This window comes from Pecten maximus, chromosome 12, assembly GCF_902652985.1.
Source record: "Pecten maximus chromosome 12, xPecMax1.1, whole genome shotgun sequence".
Taxonomy (NCBI): Eukaryota; Metazoa; Mollusca; class Bivalvia; order Pectinida; family Pectinidae; genus Pecten; species Pecten maximus.
This window is the reverse complement of record NC_047026.1, coordinates 12,949,328-12,969,099: the sequence shown is the minus strand read 5'-3', so window position 1 is coordinate 12,969,099 and position 19,772 is coordinate 12,949,328. Positions and strand designations below refer to the sequence as shown.

Here is a 19,772-nt window from a genome sequence, read left to right as displayed (position 1 = left end):
AATGTGGTTTGCTGATATGAACATACCAAGTGAAAACAGCAAACATATGACCATGAATACACTATGAAAACCGTATGAAAACATTGTCTCTCGTGCAAATCACCTGATTAATCGGGTCATATTAATATGCCATCGACAGTAAGACAGGAAGAGTAGCTTCCCTTGGCTTGGATCGATAACGTTGGTACGAGATAAGTGTTAAAAATATTGAATGATTGTATTTAATATTATTTTTACTTTAATACTTCTTTCTTTTTGTTTTATACAAAATTAAACAAAAAAGACCGGAAAATGCGGAACTACATTAAAACAATGGCTTGGTGCATAGGCGGGATCTCCTGGCTGTTCTAATAATTTGGCATTTCGTCGTATACATGACAAATTTTTTTTTTTAATAAAATTTCTCGTTTTCTTGATATAAATTTCTCGTTTTCTCGATATAAATTTTTTAAATCAAGGTTATGTAAATATATGAATTGAATATATGAATTCAATCCATATTTACATGTGTCTATAATGTATACAGGGTTCTACCACACTAGGAGGTGGAGGTTTTTTGAGGTTGGTTTTGCAAAAATACTGAAATTTTATATAATTAGTGTACAATGTATTTTTGAGGATGCTTTAAGCTTATTACACTGACAAAGTAGGACAGGCAAGACATTATATAAGAAACTTTCTGAAAACTATCTTTTATGGTCTTGTGAAAATTTTGTTGTATAACTAACCCTTTTTGGCTGGTTATTTGTACTGGTTTTGCGCACTCCTCCATTTTGTGTTTTTTGTTCCTGACTGGAATTGTTGGTTGGTGCAGGTTTTTCTGGTTCTACATAACAAAGAACATTCAAAATTAATGTTACATTCTTGTTCATCTACAGTTATATCTCATATATAATAATCTCAAATTTATCGGTTTATAGCAAATTTTATCTTTTAAATATATGTTTTTGCAAATTATATTTAATATTGGTAAGATAACTTCAACACAAAATTTATCATAACAGCATTAATCTCACTTATACATTTTTGTTTTGTTAAAAAATGCCAGCAGAAATTTGACTTCTGCATCAATTCAGAGAACCATTTGTAATTTCAATCAAAATAACATTTAAAATTATTGGTAAGGACATGAAATCTTCATTCCAATAACAAGTCATTAATAATAACAAACTTTGTTAAAGTTTATTGTTATTTTTTCCTTTTACATATATCATCATGCAAGGTATATAATTAGAATGGTTAGTATCTGTACTGTACAAGACATGAATGGTCGAATATCATTGGTTAATATCATTTTACACATTAGTAAAAAGAGAAAGCAAAACACAACCAGCAGATAATGGCATGCACAACATCAAATCTGTTAGTCCACAACTGGACCTGGGAAATTTGATTTGAGTCTTTTTTTTATCATACAAATTACGATAATAATACCATTTGGTTGATTTGTTTTTCTTTCAATTTTCATTATCCGACAAATAGGGAAATACCTTCATTATAGATTTTAAAAGATCTGCTTCAGGAACTAATTTACCCCCCCCCCAAACTTTCCATTTCCATTATCAATGCTAATGTTACATTCCCCGCTATTTCAACTTATTTCCTAAAGTTAATTGGCAGAATTAATTAATCACTGACATTTTGTGCTTTTCTGCTGATAATTTTTTGCATGAAGACATGCATGATCAAATCATAATGAAATTTCTAAACAGCATTCTGAAAGTTACTCTACCACAATGACAATGTAATGGTACTTCCAATTGGTTAACATTTTATAATGATACATGTGAAAATTCTCTTCTAAAACGTCCCCTCAGTAAATATTGCAAATGAGTATGAAATGTGAGCTTTGCAATGGTCTGGTGAGGGAACACGCAAGTGCATTTGCATATTTGATGCTCTCAACATTCATCAATGTAAAGCTCGCTGGAAAGGTATTAAATGTAGTGTTTTGGTTTGTTGGTGAAATGAAAACAAAGCATTCAATTATATATCATTTTTGCACTCACAAAAGAAGAACTTATTCTAACTAATTTGATGATGGGTCATGTTGTATAACAGGCACTGAAGTAAGACAGGAAAGTACATTTAATTACATTCTCATGTGGTAGATATAATCAGCATATATTTGTATGGAAGAAATAGTAGATAGCCCAGGATTTCAAAATGCTGGAAAATGAGCCGATGTTATTTATCTTTTTTCCGATATGGAATATATATTCCAAATAATAATCCCGACATTCACAATAACTCAAGTGTTTAAAAAACAAGTGTTAGACTGGCCCCTGTTTTTAGAATATTAGAATTATAAATAATCAAGCTTTATAATTTTAATCTCATCAACATATATGTCTGATGTTAATTTAGTTTAAAACTGTTGGAGATGAGCTGTGTATGAACTTACAGGATCATTCTTAAACAACAACAGTATTGCAGGATGGAACAATTATATGCCAGTTGAATGCCATAGAGTGTTATATACTATATCTTGCATTGAAATAAAATTAGCATCGATCATGGTTCACCTTATGAGTGGTAAGGTTGCATACCCTCACCTTTCATTACCAAGCCAATGTTTAAATTTATAACAGTTTAAGGAATACAAGTAATCAGGACCAATATTCTGTAACTCATTAAACACGACTTTAATATCATAAATCCTACCAAGAAATCAGTGGAAAATTCAGTTTCAGATGTCTGGACAAAAAATTAAATACTGAAATAAATAAATGGCAATAACTTTTGCATAAATACTAAAAAATCAAAAGATCTCTTGATGAAACCCAACTACATGTATATATACCATGATTATACAGCCTGCCAAGTTTCAAAGGAAACATTAAAATAAAATGTAAGAGATCTCTAGACAAAAATTGAATACTGAAACTGAAGACAAATTTTTTTGCAGAAATAGTAAAATCAAAGTGCCGTTCAGAGAAACACAGCTATATATTCTGATTCTAATGTATATTAAGTTTCAATGAGATCGGCAAGAAAATGTAGATCAGCTCCGGACACAGACAGGCGTACAATACCATAGTTTCATACCATAGTACTCCTGTCAAACCTGATGGGCATATAAAAACTCCGGGGCTAGTAGCCAGTGTAATCAATTCATTTGTATGAATATTAATTACCAATTGCTTTACTTTTTTAATGTTAACAATAATTCCAACATCTTAAATCAACAACACTTGATATTTAGGTTATACAAATGTGCTTCAACCCACTAACAATATGTACTGGACAACAGGTGAACTGGACAACACAGAAACTGAGAACTTCAACAATTAGCTGTAACAAAAGTTCTTGAGGTTAGTAAAAATTTATTAAGTAGAAACTGGTTAATAATGATCCAATAAAAATTCCATTTCAAGAAAAAGTTTTGGAAATTTTATTAGAGCTATCTATTACAAAGGTATAATCTGAGAGAAATCCATTTCTTGTTAATTCACACATATGGAAATCTACCTTTAAGCTTTGTAATCATATTCTATGTACATTTTCAAGAATTTGCAGATATTAGCAAAATCTATGCACAATGTATCCTGTTACATCCTGTTATCATTCAAGGGAATCACTATACATAGTTAATCTCGGACTTGAAGTACGGGCTGCGTGCAGGGCTTATAACTTGCACAACAATGAAATGGGATTTTATCTGAATTACCATAGCAATTTCAGTGAACTGCAATAGACATTGTGGGCTAGTTAACAGGCATGGGCTTATTGTTAGGGAGGAAATAGTAAAAGCAAGATCATATATGTATTAAAGCAGGTAGTTGCAGCCTTGGTAGATTTCCATTTGAACTAGCTAGTAATATATAGCAGCCAAATGTGAATCCAAAAACAGAAACTGATCTCTAACCATGATCTGCCTGCTTTCCTTCCGCCATCTTACGTTCATGTTCATCAGCCATTTTCTGCCAGTTGTCTCTATTACTCATTACACCTTTGTACAGAGGGTCCAGTTTCTTATTCATCTCGGCGAACATCTGGAAGGAGTTTTTTTGCACATTTACAAGCAACATTTAAAAAGAAATGAAAACAAAAGAAGCTAATTTTACACCATCTGTGAGACTAACAGAACTTACCTTGTCATATATAGCATCACTAACAAAATATTCGGCCAAAATAAAATGTCTCTAGTAACAAGTCATGTTTTTCTTAAAACATTACTGAATTTGAAAGCAACTAGCCCCTCTTGATGTTGCTGTCACTACAGAATTTGTTTTGGTATATGTTTCCCCACCTGACAACAGTTGGGAGTCATTTGGGGCCACTATATATCTAAATAAATTGTCTGTTGTCATAGCAGAAAGTGAAGGTTGTTTCATTCAGAAAACCCACAGAAAGTTTAAACCTCATGTTCAATAACATTTAAAACAACACCATGATCTATTCTCAATTGCATATTATACTGTCTAGAAAAAAAAAGAAAAATGATGATATCTCCAGACTACCACTATCTCACATAGGCTATATTTTGCATATGTTGCAATTGCAATGGTGATATACATATGTATATACATTGTATGTTCATGTTCAATTATATTAACAGAAAAACAGATTTATTTTCTATTAAAAGCTGGAGTTTTAATTTCAATGGATTTACCAGAAACTGTTGAAAAGCATTATGACATAAGCCATATATGTTTTTGGTAACAACCATAATCAATTAATTTTTGCAATTAGACAGTGCCTAATTAATGTGATGCAGCTGTTATTCAACACATCACCAAATCTAAATTAACAGTACATGTGCATATTCATGTACAACAGACAGACTAATTTGATACATTTACTTAAAATAAGAATTCAATTAAAATATCATAATACTTGGATCTAATCTATCTATAATAAAACCATGAGACTGGGAAAATGGATCATGCTTTTTCTGTTTCTTCATCAATTTTATGTAAAAAACACAACAAAAACAAAACATACAGTACTCATATTTGTTCAACAAAATCATAGCATCAACCACATGGATATCACAATCATACCATCACCAGCTGCAGTCTTTTCTATTTGATAACAGCAAGCAATGAAAATGCAAAAAATGAACCAAATTCCAAAAAATAATCTACCGTCATGTATTACAAATCCACCTAGACATGTCTCAGCAAAAATGTCAACAGATATTAGCTGTCTGACATTTAAAAAATAATACTGAGAATTATTACTAAGAAGTACTGTCTGCTACAACCACCAACAGAAATGAAGTTTCATAATCCAGAAATTAAGTTGCTGTGACCCAGTTTGATGACCCCATAAGTAAGAGTTGATGTACATGTGTATATACATGTGGTCATCATATATAGTCAAGAAATGATGCGTGCACACATATGTATTATAAAATGAGTCTTGATGACCTGTCCTGACCTTCTGTGGTACAGCTATTACAATGTACACGTAGTAATCAAAAGCAAGTTATCATCAATTGCTTTTCCCCACTTGGTCTGTTATGATGAATTCACTTTCCTAGCTGCTATTACTGTATATACATTTCTAGACAATAATATTCACTTGTTTGGAGTTTTCCATTCTGTTCAATGATGGAATGAAGAAAATTAAAATTTCCTTACCAGGTACATTACAGAATGTCCACTTATTGTCACATTTTACAGATACATGTGTGTTCCACTTAATATCAAATTTGAAAGATATCAGTGTGTTCCTTTTATTGTCACATTTAACAGCTACTGAGATATGTTCCTCTTTATGTCACATTTAATAGTTACTGATGTGTTCCTCTTTATGATGTGTTCTTCTTTATGTCACATTTAACAGTAACTGATGTGTTCCTCTTTATGTCACATTTAATAGTAACTGATGTGTTCCTCTTTATGTCACAGATAACAGTAACTGATATGTTCCTCTTTATGTCAAAGATAACAGTAACTGATGTGTTCCTCTTTATGTCACATTTAACAGTAACTGATGTGTTCTTCATGTCACATTTAACAGTAACTGATGTGTTCCTCTTTATGTCACATTTAACAGTAACTGATGTGTTCCTCTTTATGTCACATTTAACAGTAACTGATGTGTTCCTCTTTATGTCACATTTAACAGTTACTGATGTGTTCCTCTTTATGTCACATTTAACAGTTACTGATGTGTTCCTCTTTATGTCACATTTAACAGTAACTGACGTGTTCCTCTTTATGTCACATTTAACAGTAACTGATGTGTTCCTCTTTATGTCACAGTTAACAGTAACTGATGTGTTCCTCTTTATGTCACATTAAACAAGCTACTGATGTGTTCCTCTTTATGTCACATTTAACAGTTACCCAGTGTGTTCCTCTTAGTTTCACACTTTACAAATAAAATCTTGTTCCCCTTATGTTTCATTGTACAGATGACATCTTCCATTTTTAAAATCTCAACTCATCAATATTAAGTAAAACAATATATGCACCAACACATTATGAATATATACAAAAGCAGCAATGCCAGCACCAGCATTTCCATATAAATGTACATAGTTTAAGGAGTTAACACCCAGTCACCATGTCTGTTTAAAAAGTGAAGAATTGGTTAAAAAGCTAGATGTAATCAACAGTGATTGTCCCTTGAGGGATAGACAAAGCCTATTACAGTAAATTTACATTGTCTGTTAGAATGATTGTCTGATTAAATGTCAGTTACTATGTAATTGGTAATAGTGGTTGATGAATACCCACTAATCCTCTTCTTTCCTGAACAGTTAGTTTCCTTCATTCCTTAACAGGGGAGAGTTGTTAGTCTATTGCATTCAAAGAATATTGTAATGCCATGGCCAACAAGCAAAGAATGCTCAAGAAATGAAATGTGTTAAACAAGAAATTACAATTTGATATGTATTGTGAAAAACTGAAAGCAAAATGTTAAAAATGGTCTAAGGGCAATGGGGAGGTAGAGGGGTACCAGCGCAAACAGGGCTGGGGGGGGGGGGGGGGGGGGGGACCCAGCGCAAAGGGGGGAGGGGGAAGAGGGAGAGGGGGTGCCAGGGCAAAGGGAGCTACAGGGGAGGGAGAGGGGGTGCCAGGGCAAAGGAGGCTGAATCTGGTGCAGAGGAGGGGGGGGGGGGGGGGGGGGACCAGGGCAAAGGAGGCTGGAGGTGGAGAGGGGGGACCAGGGCAAAGGGGGCTAGGGGGGAGGGAGAGGGAATGCCAGGACAAAGGGGCTAAAGGAGAGGAAGAGGGAGAGGGGTACCAGGTTAAAAGGAACACCAACGCAAAATGGGCTGGGGAAGTGGCCGCCAGGGTAAAGGGAGCTGGGGAAGGGACAGAGGGGCACCATTACAAATGGAGTTGAGAGAGGGGAACCTAATTCATGGCAAAGGGGTTTGAGGAAGGGCAAAGACACCAATCTGGGGCCAGTTTCATCAATATTCTTTAACTTAAGGAAATTCCTTCATTAAAGATCTTCCAAAGAAAAGCATTAAAAATAAGAAATGCACTCCTTAACAATGATTTTCTCCTTAAATTCTGTAATGCTTTCTCATGGAAAATTTTAAGCAAAATAATTTCCTTATGTAAGGGAATATTGATAAAACATGATGCAGGGCCATAATCTGCAGCTACTTGTCAGTGTAAGCACACACAGCATGTCATGTTTGTAGTTATATACTATTTATACACACTAGATTGGTGAACAACATTCAAGATTTGAACATTCACTATTGTGTAGCTTAGCACTGATGGAAAGATTGAATTATCATTCTATCATGCATGAAAGATAAGAGAAAAAAACACTTCTATACATACGATACACTTATGATGTATCTCATACATATATCCTTCTAAACTACATATACTGTGTTTAAACATTGATTTGGTGATACACATTTTTTTGTATATAAAAGTTTCACTGGAGTTATGTCAAAAATACTGTCATAATATAATCATTATTTCTGACGAGATTCTAATTTCCTTGAAACTGAACAAATTGTTTAAGGTGAATCAGATGTTGATTTAAAAAAAAAAATCAGGTAAAGGGGTGTTTGTGTAATTGACAGTAAAACATATTCTTTTATAACAATATCTCAATGAGTCTTACTATATACATGTTCATACAGGGGGAGGCTGGGAAGCTCTACATTTTTGCATATATTGGAGATATCACAATATCTGAGTAATTAGGCTAATGGACATTTTTCTATGAGTCATAGGATCACTTGGTGACAAAATATATGTGCAAAATAAGTTCTATTCAATCTGCATGCAAGAATTTCAAGTTCCCAATCACTATAACACAAACGTGAACAGTTAATACATCAAGTATCACAAGGAATTTCAAAAGTGGTGAAGAGACGGATCAGACAATACTCAGGGTCGACTACATCGAAGAAAGCACCATATACTGAACAGCCAAAGAAGCATGCCTCTGTAGTGAGTAGTCAAGCATGGATGAGTTAAGAAGGCCGAGAGAAACAAAAAAAATATTGACACAAGAGACCTGTGGATGTGACTTTAGAAGGTGATTCTAGTGCATTCTGCTTGTCAGCCAAATCCTGCCACTGATTCCGATTGTATACACATCCATTGTACATGGGCTGTAAACCGCCCCACAACTCTGAAAACATCTTAACCACAATACCAAACACAGGATTAGTTGAGAATCTTATTAAGTCCTTATACAGTTTGATACTGTAAGTCATCACATATTGAAATGGAATATACTTAGTTTTCTGTTAACATTGACACTAGTTGTTATTTTATAGTAAACAGTCAAATACAAGCAGCCTCAGTCATGAGATCAAATCTTGTTTTATAGTTTCGCATCATAAAGTCTATCAAGTCAAAAACCTAAGATATGCAATTACTAAAATGTGTGGTTTACTTTCTTCAAACCTACAATCAAAGATACTATATATTGATTATTCCATTGAGCTTTTTTTTTCTTTTCATTTTTCTTACTGCAATGTCACTTTACATTTTTGTAAAAATAACTCATTCAATCTGTCATAATTACAAATTTACCTTTCTAAATTTGACAAGGTTGTATCTAGCAAGAAATTTCGGTACCTAAAATCTTTATTATTTTAGCAATATATACACTATATATCTTTGTCCCTGGTCAATATTTTTTTTCATGTTAATAAAACCATGTATATCAACATTAGCATAATGATATAATTGTGTATTGTTACTCCTGACTTGCACAATGTCAAATAAAGTCATTCAGTAAACAAGAAAATGAAGTATTTTGATCTAATATCAAAATACAGCCAGTCTCAGAACCCTTATAGTAAGATACATAGTTCAGATATTCTTTCCCTTTGGGTGTCCCTTTAAATTACAAATGAGAATTAATTTCAAAATACATGAGTTTCACTAGGGAATGTCAGAAAAATATCAGATGTTTTTTTCTCTAAACCCCATTAAAGAAAGCTTAGGCTATCTCAATAGGATAGTCAATTCCAACTGCATGTCTGGTCAGCACAGAAAAGCTTGTTTGTTTTTTCCTTTTTCTAATTTTGTGATATTAAATTATCAATGAATATATACACTATATTTACCTTGTAAACTGGAATACAGATTGCATCAATAAAGCCAACTTGCATTTTCGGCAATTCGTCCACCTTCTCCCTGTCCATCATTGCCTGGTTAAAAGAAAATTTACATGTTTATACCAGAGAATAATGAATAAAATTTAAAGACAAGACAATGGCGAAATTCAATTCAAAATAAACAATGTTCAAATCACCAGTGACTATACTGAACTGAAAAACAGAAACAAAATTAAATACAAAGTATAACAGATTTACAAGAAATTTATGAATTAAATCACAATGTCATCTATCTTTCTTTTAACTATCAAAACAAAATTGAGAACATGTAAATCTGAAAAATCAGTCGTTGAGTCCTTATTATATACGGTTAATGATAATCAAATTTAACGTACAATAGGCTTTTCACCCAATTTGTCTTTCTCAATGTCTCCCTGTTCAAAGAATTCATTGGCAACAAGCTGTGCCACCTCTTTCTGGATTTCCCAAGGTTTTGTGATGGCAGCCACATCACAGGCTGTCATCATCATGGCTCTGAATTCATAAAAACAGTAACGAAATAAATCAATTCATTCTTAAAAAGATCAATTCATTCATACACAGGAATAAAATACAAAAATAAAACATCATTCAAAAAGCATAGATAAAGCATTCTATTATTTTATTACAGGTAGATTTAGCACAAAGGCTTCTGACCAGAATTTTACATTTAAATGTGCATATTCTTAAATCTTGATAATAACCTATATGAACCATTATGTAAGAATTATGAAATTGATAAATTATATTTTCTATAGTTCTTTTTTGTGTGTTCTACCTCAATAGTTCCTTTGTTGGTTCTGTTTCAAACTTTATGTCTCCATTATCTATCAAGGTTTTGAAGTCTCCCCTTTTCCTAGAAAAAAAGTACATATTGCTGTTATCATTTTGTAGAAATACTGTAATATCTAAATTATAGAGGATCAGTTTGATAAAACCTTGAATCAAACAACATAGTAGTGAAGATACATCTTTGATAACAAAATTTAAATGAAATAAAAAATTGATGCCTTAAATAATCTTAACAAGACATTTCAAGAATATGAATCAACTCGCTATTACACATTAATACACAATAAAAATACACAAATAATGTCGCTCAGAAAAAAACACCATCATTACAAGAGATAATTGTTGTAAGAGTTTGAAGTAACAGAACTATATATACCATAGATAACTAGAACTGTCGCCAGGATGGCTGACTAATACCCCCGCAATCTGCACAAGTCAATGGTGAATTGGAACTGTTAATTAGAGGCTTACTAAGATAACCCAGTAATATAGTGACCAGTTGCCATAGCAACCATAATTTAAAAAAAAAAAAAAAAAGTGGCATGCACATCTACACATGGTCCTCTATATTTGTGTGAAGTTTCATTGAAATCGGCCCTTCGGTCTAGGAGGAGTTGTCCGGACAAACTTAAAGTTATGGTTCTTATCGGAAAACCTGTTTATAGTGACCAGTTGCCATAGCAACCATAATTTTGAGAAAAATAAAGTGGCATGCACATCTACACATGATCATTAATATTTGTGTGAAGTTTCATCGGAATTGGTCCATCAGTTTAGGAGGAGTTGTCCGGACAAAATGCGTCTACAGACAGACGGACGGACGGACAGACAACCTGATTCCAGTATACCCCCCTAACTTCGTTGCGGGGGTAAAACAAAGATGGATAGTATTGCAACAGCAATACAAAGTCCCCTGCCTGAGCTAGAAGTGCACCTATTCATTTTTGAAAAATGGATTTTCGAGAAAAAAAAATGTGGGATGCATAACTACATGTCATACTGATCATGTATACCAAGTTTCGTTAAAATCGGAGTAGTACTTTAGGAGGAGTTGTCCGGATAAGCCTCAACCAATGAGAAGCCGGCGGCCATTTTGAAAAATGAATTTTCGAGAAAAAAATGTGGGATGCACAACTACATGTATGTTATACTGATCATGTATACCAAGTTTCGTTAAAATCGGAGTAGTACTTTAGGAGGAGTTGTCCAGACAAGCCTCAACCAATGAGAAGCCGGCGGCCATTTTGAAAAATGGATTTTCAAGAAAAAAAATGTGGGATGCACAAATACATGTTATACTGATCATGTATACCAAGTTTTGTTAAAATCGGAGTAGTACTTTAGGACGAGTTGTCCGGACAAGCCTCAACCAATGAGAAGCCGGCGACCATTTTGAAAAATGAATTTTCGAGAAAAAAAATGTGGGATGCACAACTACATGTTATACTGATCATGTATACCAAGTTTTGTTAAAATCGGAGTAGTACTTTAGGAGGAGTTGTCCGGACAATCCTCAACCAATGAGAAGCCGGTGGCCACTTTGAAAAATGAATTTTCGTGAAAAAAAATGTGGGATGCACAACTACATGTTAAACTGATCATGTATACCAAGTTTTGTTAAAATCGGAGTAGTACTTTAGGAGGAGTTTTTTTCCGGACAACTGTTGCGTGACAGACAGACAGACGGACGGACGATGGACGCTACGGTATGGCATAAGCTCACCTTGGTCCTTCGGACCAGGTGAGCTAAAAAGGGAGAGAAGAGTGTTTGGTTTGGTTTGGTTTTATTTGTTTCACTCCCTATTAACAGCTAAGGTCATTTAAGGATGGCCTCCCGTGTTTGCGATATGCATGCGTGTGCTGAGTGCATATGTGTGTTTTGGGAGGCTGCTCTATGTACGTGTTAAGTCTCCTTGTGATAGGCTGGAACTTTTGCCGATTTATAGTGCTACCTCACTGATGCATACTGCCGAAGACACCCAGCAGGACACCCCACCCGGTCACATTATACTGACAACGGGCCAACCAGTCATCCCACTTCCTATTAACAGCCAGGGTCATTTTAAGGATGTGCCAGGTTTAAGAGATGGAGGAAAGCCGGAGTACCCGGAGAAAAACCACCGGCCTACGGTCAGTACCTGGCAACTGCCCCACGTAGGTTTCGAACTCGCAACCCAGTGGTGGAGGGCTAGTAATAAAGTGTCGGGACACCTTAACCACTTGGCCACCGCGGCCCCTCCCAAAATGCTGAGCGCTACGCAGGAGTAGCAACTACCATTTTTAATGACTCTGGTATGTCTTGGCCAGGGGACAGAACCCAAAGCCTTCCTCACAGAGGTGAGCGCTCAACTGAAGACCAAAAGTGAGGCATTGTCAAGGGAGACATAAGGAAGAAGAAAGTTGTTCAGAAAGAAGAGAAAAGATAAGATCCCAAATTTAGTCGCCTCTTACGATTATGCAATGGGGGCAGCAGGTACAATTCTTACGCCCTACCTGCAGGGCAGGGGAAGAGTGTAGCAGAACTGGACAGGGTTGATCGTCGGCGACCAGGTAGCTCAATTGGTAGAGCATCCGGCTAGTGTTCGGAGGTCCCGGGTTCAAACCCCTGTCTTGCCATGCATTTTTCTACTCCTACTACACTCTACTATATAGAGATGATTGTTGTGAGTGTATTACATTTGAAGACAACTGAATCATTAATGAAGTCAATAAATTGAGGACGGTGCATTATTATGTAAGTACTTAAAATCTTTCTCATTACACCTCCTTGCCTACTTGTTAAGATGATCCACAATGAGGGCATAAGAAAAATCCCTTTGGTTTAAATAATTCGGCATTGTCTTATGGCGGTTTGCTTCCTGTACAGGTTTGACTAAGAAGGAATTATATCTTCTGCCTGGGATTTAGATTTATTTTCTCTGACATTCCCTAATTAATTACCATAAGGAAATTCCTGCTATCAGTAACTAAACCATTTTCAAATGAAACAATAAAGCTTCCCAGCATAACAAGCTTATAGCTCGATCTGCCTCTGGTCAGATATTGTACATACTTGAAGTACAAAGCTAGATCTGTGGAGAGGATGGCATGCTCCAACATCTTGATTACAGTTCTGTACTCCTCTGATGACAAAGACTGGAAGATGTTGTTCCCCTAAAACAGCACAAATAAGATCATGGTTCAATAAGCCACAAGTATAGGCCATTTTAAAGACTACATGAGGCTCAATTTTATTTACTGCTTCTCCTCTTTGTGGAGAAAGAATGTTAATACATGTGCACATTTGCTATATTATCTTTTGTAAGAACACCATTAGGATGACAGAGTTATTGCCCTTTACATGTAAATGTGGCATCTTCCAAGTTCAAGCTTGATTTCAATGATTAAATCTCTATCAACATTATAAACAGTATCGTTTACAGTGAACAAAACAGTTCTTTTCTTCAACTGCAATCAGAACAACTCCTTTCATAATAATAAATAAAAAAATGTTTGGTAGAAATCTGTAAGAAGATCTGACCATGATGAGAACAAAATTTGAAAAATGAGTAATTACATATATCAAATCTCAATTTTGGATAGGAAATCAAAACTTGATGGTAACTATCCCTACCTTGAGGAAAGTCATTCCATTTATAACTGAACGAGGATCAAGACCTTAAATTTAATTCCTTATAGATGTACCATAACAAGTGTTGTCATCATATAGACAGACAAATATAATTTAATTATCATTCAAAGATTTACAGAGATTTAATGAGTATTATATTTTAATTCTCAACAAATGCCAAAATTGTGCACATATTCCAACTCTTGAGTAAATTGAATTGTCTTTAGATCTTAAATCTGTCAATGATAATATGTGTATACATACCTCACTGTTAAGGATCATAATGCAGTGGTCAAAATGGTGATGTTCCATTACAGATGTACTGTACAACATAGCCAAGGGGGAGACAACCCTGCCAATGATACAAAACAGTTATAACATGTTCCATTACAGATGTACTGTACAACATAGCCAAGGGGGGAGAAAACCCTGCCAATGATACAAAACAGTTATAACATGTTCCATTACAGATGTACTGTACAACATAGCCAAGGGGGGAGACAACCCTGCCAATGACACAAAACAGTTATAACATGTTCCATTACAGATGTACTGTACAACATAGCCAAGGGGGGGCGGGGGAGAAAACCCTGCCAATGATACAAAACAGTTATAACATGTTCCATTACAGATGTACTGTACAACATAGCCAAGGGGGGAGACAACCCTGCCAATGACACAAAATAGTTATAACATGTTCCATTACAGATGTACTGTACAACATAGCCATGGGGGAGACAACCCTGCCAATGACACAGAGGAAGAAATTTTGGGTGATTGGGTTGCACAGTGGTAGCAATTAAACTTGCTTTTCACCTAGATGGCCGGGGTTCAATTCCCCGATTGGACATGAAAATGTATTAGGTCACCTGCCCGACAACATGGGTTTTTCTGGTACTCTGGCTTCCTCCCACAGTAAGACCCCTCAAATGCTTCCATCCGGGCCAAGAAACATGATAAACTGGTATCACTGCATGCTTTGGAATATCATAAAATAAATAAATTTTGATTTATTTTAAAAGGAAATTTACTGTTTACCCACAGGCAAACAGGTAATCCTATCTCACACACTCCAATCAACTTACTGACTCAATTTGGGCAGCATAAAACTAATAAAAATTAAAGAGATATATAAGGATTCTAGGCATGGTATCTATCAAACATAAATCAAATAGTTGTTGTTGAACAATCAAATAATTTTGATCTGCAATTGATGGAAACCTACTTCACTTGGAAAGCGTTGTTGGTTCCCCTGTGATCCAGATCATGACAGAGACAGCCGACCAGTAACGTCAATACTTCTATGTCTTTAAACATTGGCTTCAATCCTCCAGTCTGTTGACATAAAAAGTTTTACAAAAATGCTATGAAGTTTTATACACAACAGTGTTATATATGTGTATGTACAGAACCAACAAATGTCTCTAATTGTTAGTGTTACTTCATAAGTTAAATACATTAGAGAACACATCTATTTGGGTCAGTTCATTAAAATTAGATCCATAACAAATTAAACAAAAAATGCAATGCAATGTTATCTTCATGGTGGTAGTCCATATCATCTAAGGATACTAGTAGTTATTGCAATAACCCCATCTTCATAAACATTTAACCAGGATTTGGTTTTGTTTTCTAAAGTTTATAACATCTCATCAACATTTATGGCCATTAAAGGACAAATTTAATGACCAGGGTCCAGTTGTTCAAAAGGTGATTAGGCAATCACAGTTTAACAACAATTTCAAAATCCTGATAAAATCATTTCTGGTAAATCTAACTTGACAGAATTTTATGAAACTATATGACACTCCTCAGTGTCTGCCTACCTGTTGACTTGCAGTAAAGGAGAGATGAGATTTTCACTAATGAAGTGATTAAGCTAATTACCTTTTGAACAAGGGCACTTTGTACCCATATTTATAATCACAATCCTAGAGTGTATTTCAGCATTTACTCTCCAGAGAAGAGAGCAAACAGACAGGGTATCAGCTCTCATTTTACATGTCACACACCCTTTCTCTATGAAGTACCTTAATATATATAATTATATATACATGTATATATATCAAAAAATAGTAAATGACAATCTAAGGCATTACATTTGCACAACCAGTTTTATCAAAAAATAGTAATTGACATCACTTCACATTACTTGCATTCTGTCACCTTCAACATTTTTTGATATATTTATATACATGTATGTATATATATATTAGTAAATAGGACAATTAAACTCACATATATCATGGTGAACATGGTCTGAGCAACATTGAATGCATGTCTCCAATTGTGGTAAGTTACAGGTCTGTAGTTCTTTTTAACGCTGGTCGCCCACCGACAAAGAACCTGGAAAATTACAGCCAAAGACATTATTAAATTCTCAACAATTTTTTATCACAGGTACTGGTTCCTTGTCCAGATCAGCAATTCACAAGGACATCTTGAGCTCACCATCAGAGGCCATGCAAGTGAACCGAAACAGACGGATCATCTATTTTATCCTGAGAATTGGCTGATCAACGAACATTTGGATCAATTCCTGTAACATATATATATATGTATATATGCTTTACAATGGAAGATTTCTGGATATGACCTTAATGACCTTGACCTTTGACCAAGTCTCATTAACTGTAAACCAATGGGTCATTATAGCTTCCATCCCAACAACATAGCTTTATACACTCATTAGGAAGCATATATTATGTCTTTGAAATATATATGACTTTAAATTGATACATATGACCTTGAACTGGCATTAAGTGACAGCTTGTGTTAATCTATTCAATAATGCTAAAATGCATATATCACCTTGAAGAAATTATTAAACTGAATCTAGTGACAAGATGACAACATTAACCTCAGGAGAAAATACCATCACTCCAAACAATTCTTCCACATCACATAACTACATGTATGCAATGTGTTTTATTTGATTTTTGACCTTATAACCTTGACCTTTCAATACATGAATTGACCTTAGATATGAAATTCAAAATGATCTCTAAATTAGTTTGATAATAACATTAGGTCAAAAAGAGAATGTGAGAATGAATTTTTATGAACAATATGCACAGAATGTTTGGAGAAATATTAGATGACAAGAAACTTTTATGGAAACCAATGCTGAATGAAAGGTGATTTTGAAAAAGTCTGTCACATTAGGTTTATATGTTGAAGACATAGTTTACTTACATCATATGGTATTCTAAACTTGTTGAAAAGATCAGCTTCTTGGAACATGCATACCACAGCCTTAACAGTATCATCATCGGGCATGGGTATATCATTGAAGCCAAACGAATACAAATTGATCTTCTCTGCAGATGGGATTTCATGTGCCCCTTCATTAGACAATGAAGGTTTGATGAAGGTGGAAAAGTCGTCACCAGAAATGACTGTCCCCTTCATCAGACAATGAAGGTTGATGAAGGTGACAAAGTAGTCATGGAAATGACTGTCCCCTTCATTAGACAATGAAGGTTTGATGAAGGTGGAAAAGTCGTCACCAGAAATGACTGTCCCCTTCATCAGACAATGAAGGTTTGATGAAGGTGACAAAGTAGTCATGGAAATGACTGTCCCCTTCATTAGACAATGAAGGTTTGATGAAGGTGACAATGTAGTCATGGAAATGACTGTCCCCTTCATCAGACAATGAAGGTTTGATGAAGGTGACAAAGTAGTCATGGAAATGACTGTCCCCTTCATTAGACAATGAAGGTTTGATGAATGTGACAAAGTAGTCATGGAAATGACTGTCCCCTTCATTAGACAATGAAGGTTTGATGAAGGTGACAATGTAGTCATGGAAATGACTGTCCCCTTCAGCAGACAATGAAGGTTTGATGAAGGTGACAAAGTAGTCATGGAAATGACTGTCCCCTTCATTAGACAATGAAGGTTTGATGAAGGTGACAATGTAGTCATGGAAATGACTATCCCCTTCATTAGACAATGAAGATCTGTCAAAGGTGACAAAGTCGTCACCAGAATTTCTGTCCCCTTCATTAGACAATGAAGATCTGATGAAGGTGACAAAAGTCATCACTGGAAAAGACTGTCCCCTTCATCAGACAATGAAGGTCTGACGAAGGTGACAAAGCAGTCACCGGAAATATCACATTAAAATCATACACCAGTTTGCATTTATATACTGAAATCTATTAATTCCTCATAAAGCTTTTAACTGATGTCATTCAAATAAAACCTTCACCTCTTCCTTGAGAGGTACTTATATTTCTAGTATACAAGACATTACAAATTCAGTTTCTTAAGGAAAAGGTATGTGCAATTTGGGTTATGGTTTGCATTTATTTTGACAAAATACCTATCACAGACATGTCTGAATCATTGTCCCATATTTAAGTCCATGCCATTGGGTACATACTACTCACCAGCAACTCATCAATCTCTGACGCCTGAGCCGTGGCATGATATGACAGCACTTCCAGCGCCACACTCTGTTTTGCCATTAGTTTACAAGCATTCTCATACATCTGACAATTGTGGATCCCCAGTCCAGTAAAGATAGAGAAAGCCTGAACAAGCAAAAATAGACACTCAGAAAATTTCAGGCAGTTAAAGTAAACATGCAACATATTTGGTAAAGGTTGCAAAGATATTTAAATAGTACTTTTGTCTTATTTAATCTAAAGACTACAGAAATAATCAATTCAATTCATAGTGGATGCTGGAGAAAATGTAGCCTATCACATGTTTACTGTTTGAATTTATGGTAATCAACTTCATAAACTTTCAGGGTTTTTGTTTGACAAATATCAAGTTTTCAAATCAGGGGGATATTTTACTGGCATAGCCTTTGGAATTTTTTTTATTAATTCAGATCTAAATTTTATTTTCTAATTTGGTCGAGCCCTACTTACAGTTGTAAACAATTATGATAGATACAATTTATGTTACTGGGTTTTATAGTTATAAATACCTCAATGATGTTAGCATCACTTTCGATGAAGGCTTGGCCATTGATTTTGTTTATGAGCTGAGTCACCCCAATGATCTTCTTGTCACTGTTATAGATTGGCATGCACAGCATACTCTTACTCCTAAAACCATCTTCGTCAATGTGCTGCAGCAGAATACAATGAAACCATGTGTGATGCATATATATGTCATTTTTGTGTCATATTGGCAGGAAAAAAGGAGAAATTTCCAAGTGTTGCAACTGGTTATGACAATTTTCATTTCTGAATGCAGATAGCAAAACATTAAAAAACAGAAATCACTGACAAGTCAGCAAGGGCCCTGCATTGTGGCAATACATCATCCCCCTTAATCATCAAAAACACATCTGCCCATATAGCTGAAGTTGACGTTTGATATTAGGACTTTAAAAAATAATCACAAGAAAGCAAAATATACATATCACATTTACTATGATATGCCTCTGGTCAGTTCACTCCTTGTTTAGCTCTGACCAATTTTGCTTCATAATAAAAAAATATTCATAACAAAAAGATTAAATTGTCATTACAAAATGTTCATCAGTGAAAGCTACAAAAGTGGCATTGACCTTTGACCCAGTGACCTAAACCTCAGACTCAATGATATTTTCCTTAGATCAGTCAACTCCTTGTTTAATTCTTAACTGCTTCATCATGCCCTGACAAAAAGTTCAACAAAATTTGACCTTGATCTTTCACCCTGTGACCTTAACCTTTAATCAGTTGACTCCTTTAATTCTTACCAATTTTTCTTCAAAGCATTGTAACAAAATATTCATCAGGGAAAAGATACTTATCCGAGGGACCTTGACCTTTGGTCAGTTGACTCCTTGTTGAAATCCTACCAACATTACTTCATAGTGTC

The 19,772-nt window shown here is 34.9% G+C and overlaps 1 protein-coding gene across 12 annotated transcripts in view; it reads right to left on the bottom strand.

Moving 5' to 3' along the window:
* Positions 1–19,772, bottom strand: part of LOC117339641 (cGMP-specific 3',5'-cyclic phosphodiesterase-like) — an 80,997-nt gene that overhangs the window by 3,756 nt on the left and 57,469 nt on the right. For 6 of the 12 annotated variants that reach the window (XM_033901341.1, XM_033901339.1, XM_033901346.1 and 3 more), the window contains 13 exons: positions 18,889–19,032; positions 18,341–18,484; positions 18,284–18,288; positions 17,139–17,280; positions 16,182–16,289; positions 15,169–15,278; positions 14,208–14,295; positions 13,386–13,486; positions 10,320–10,397; positions 9,898–10,036; positions 9,512–9,595; positions 3,869–3,995; positions 729–826 (listed from right to left, as the gene is read on the bottom strand). In XM_033901341.1, the coding sequence (XP_033757232.1) occupies positions 729–826; positions 3,869–3,995; positions 9,512–9,595; positions 9,898–10,036; positions 10,320–10,397; positions 13,386–13,486; positions 14,208–14,295; positions 15,169–15,278; positions 16,182–16,289; positions 17,139–17,280; positions 18,284–18,288; positions 18,341–18,484; positions 18,889–19,032 (1,368 nt within the window). Of the gene's footprint in view, positions 1–728; positions 827–2,009; positions 2,065–3,868; positions 3,996–8,448; positions 8,576–9,511; positions 9,596–9,897; positions 10,037–10,319; positions 10,398–13,385; positions 13,487–14,207; positions 14,296–15,168; positions 15,279–16,181; positions 16,290–17,138; positions 17,281–18,283; positions 18,289–18,340; positions 18,485–18,888; positions 19,033–19,772 lie in introns of those variants that run through there. The other 6 variants (XR_004535279.1, XM_033901347.1, XM_033901348.1 and 3 more) reach the window with 6 other exon arrangements.